General features: G+C 48.8%; 1 protein-coding gene across 1 annotated transcript in view; it reads left to right on the forward strand.

Moving 5' to 3' along the window:
• Positions 1–338: 338 nt before the first annotated feature.
• The window catches only part of LOC104513639 (BTB/POZ domain-containing protein KCTD2), a gene marked incomplete at its 5' end in the record, with an annotated part of 4,455 nt that continues 2,295 nt past the window's right edge, over positions 339–2,498 (forward strand). Inside the window, 2 exons of the mRNA XM_010157068.1 lie at positions 339–430; positions 1,108–1,203. Coding sequence (XP_010155370.1) covers positions 339–430; positions 1,108–1,203 — 188 coding nt within the window. The remainder of the gene's footprint in view (positions 431–1,107; positions 1,204–2,498) is intronic.

Here is a 2,498-nt window from a genome sequence, read left to right on the forward strand (position 1 = left end):
GAGGTCGGCAGTGGACAGCAGGCAGCTCTGATGGCTTTCCCCTAACGGGGCTGTGTGAACAAAACAGAGGTTGTACCGCGAGGTTTCTGGTGATCCCAGGGAAAGGGGAGTAATCCTTCCTAAAGATCCTCTAAGTCACTAAAGGAGGTGACTGCAGTGCTTTTCTTCCAGCCTGGGAGCAGGAGATCAGTGGCACAGCCTACTCAGCACGTCAGGGATTTTCTCACGTCGGGGCTGGGTTTGGAGTCCGGAGCGGGCGGTGCATCCTTGGAGCATCATCTTTGTTCTACCCTGTGCAAAGTGACAGAATTTCTCTCTGCTCTTGGTTCCTTTCCTAGGGGTACTGGAAGAAGCCGAGTTTTACAATATTGCATCTCTTGTGCGGCTGGTGAAGGAGCGGATACGGGATAACGAGAACAGAACCTCTCAAGTAATGCCCAGGAACATTCGTCTGTCTTTTTCTGTAGCGTGGTGGAAGGACACGTGGCTGTAGACACTTCAAGTAGCAGTTCTTTGGTTTAGCAGACATCTTTAACGGGGGAAAAAAGTGCTTTTAGGTAGATGCAAGGCACAGCTAGCAGACAGTATCCATTATGGTTTCATAAGCACAGACCACTGAGTCATCTTGTTAGCATTGTAGGAAAAAGTGAAAGCAAATCGGGCCAGGAGCAAAGATGAGCAGTTATAAAGCAAAACATACTGATTTGGTAGGTACGGAATAGTTCAAACTCTTCCTCCTCAAAACCATTTTCTTCCCTTAATCTCTCAGGCAATTTTTCCCATTGCTGTTCAGCTGATATTAACACACCCAGTAGATCCAGCTGCAGCAGAAACGCTTTCAGAAGGCAGTAAACGGCTTTGAAAGCCAAAGAAGTTTCGCTTTTGCTGGCCCTTAGGCACCTGGAAGGCTTTTAAGAGACGTGTGCCCACCGTATGTACCTGTTTTAGAATCGGTTGGATGGTCAGGATGAAACCTCAGAATGCCTGTGGGGCTCAGTCTTCCTCAAATAACCGGATATCAGAGCAGGAGAGGCTGATGAGTTCCTTAGCTTGATGCTAGTGTAACAATTGCCTAACTCACACTTATTTTTATTCTCCACGCTTTAGGGACCGGTGAAGCATGTGTACAGAGTCCTGCAGTGCCAAGAGGAAGAGCTCACACAGATGGTGTCCACTATGTCCGACGGGTGGAAATTTGAACAGGTACCATTCCAAAAAAGGGCAGAATCCCTACGCAGGGAATAAGCAGAGTCTGCTAATTGCACTTCACACTGCTCCGTTCTTCTGAATAAGCAGTCTCAACTGAGCAGTGCACTTACCTAGAGCAAGTGACAGGGAAAGGCAGAATTCACTCAAACTGCCAAGAGGGGTTTCATTTTCTCTCAGGACTTCTTGTATCCTTGTCAAATCCCAGAGCAATTCTTCCCTTCTCCTGCATTTCATCACATATACCAGGCCCCGGTACAACGGTTTTTATCCAGGAAGATTAATAGAGCCATGAAAAAACACAGCACGACTTTTTTAGAAGCTCAAAGCCACGACTCCTGCGTTTGCTAAGGAGGTGCTGAGTGGCACGAGAACTGCGCTTCCTGCAGATGCCTTTGTGATGCAGCCGGTCTCGGGGTGAGGTGCCACTGAAGTGGCTATGGCATTAGTTCCAGATTTAGTTTCTGGAATCAAATACAGTCCTATTTAGGAGGCTGGAGAACTGGAAACCAGCTGGCCTGCATGTTAAATGCTATATTAAGAAACTGCAGAACAGGCTCGGCCATCTTCCCAATTAGTCCAGCTTCAGTACAAGTGGATGTTTTGGGAAAGGCGCTGACACAAAGTGAGGCATAGGAGTAGCAACAGCATTTTGCATCACTTGTCCATATATATCTGTTCTGTAATGCCCAAAAACTCCTATTGCGTAGTGGAGAGGCAGCCAGAAGCTCTTGCCCTGTGAGCCAGTAGTGAAATCTTGTGACTGAGAGCAATTAGGTGCTTTAGTTCTCCAGGTTTGCTGTCCAGAAACTTACTTAAGAGATGTTGCCTTTCACACATGCACATCCCCAAAACCAAAAGGCTCCAGGCGGTGCCCTGTGCAGGAAAGTGCACGCTTACATCTCTCCTAGTCTTGCTTTTCAGATCTATAATGATAGGGTCAAGGTATTAGTTACAGGCAAACGCTGGTGTGTTCCAGTTCATAGAATCATAGAAAGGTTAGGGTTGGAAGGGACCTTAAAGATCATCCCTCCCTCCCTCTCCATCCACAACCTCTGCACAACCCACGGAGGCACCTTTTCGCACACCGCAGGCACCAGGAAAACTTCCTGCACGCTCCCACCATCAGGAGCTGTTCCTGGCCTCCCCAGGGCTTGCATTCAGCTCAAACAGCCCGGGGGCAGCGAGCCTAAACAGGACAGACGGGCACGATTCTTTGGTCAGGGCTAGGCCTCGCACAGCAGTACAGCCTCCCTCCAGCTGCGAGATGGCCCAGGCTGGGTCGGAGAGCA

The sequence above is a fragment of the Eurypyga helias genome, unplaced genomic scaffold (genome assembly GCF_000690775.1).
Source record: "Eurypyga helias isolate BGI_N326 unplaced genomic scaffold, ASM69077v1 scaffold15538, whole genome shotgun sequence".
Taxonomy (NCBI): Eukaryota; Metazoa; Chordata; class Aves; order Eurypygiformes; family Eurypygidae; genus Eurypyga; species Eurypyga helias.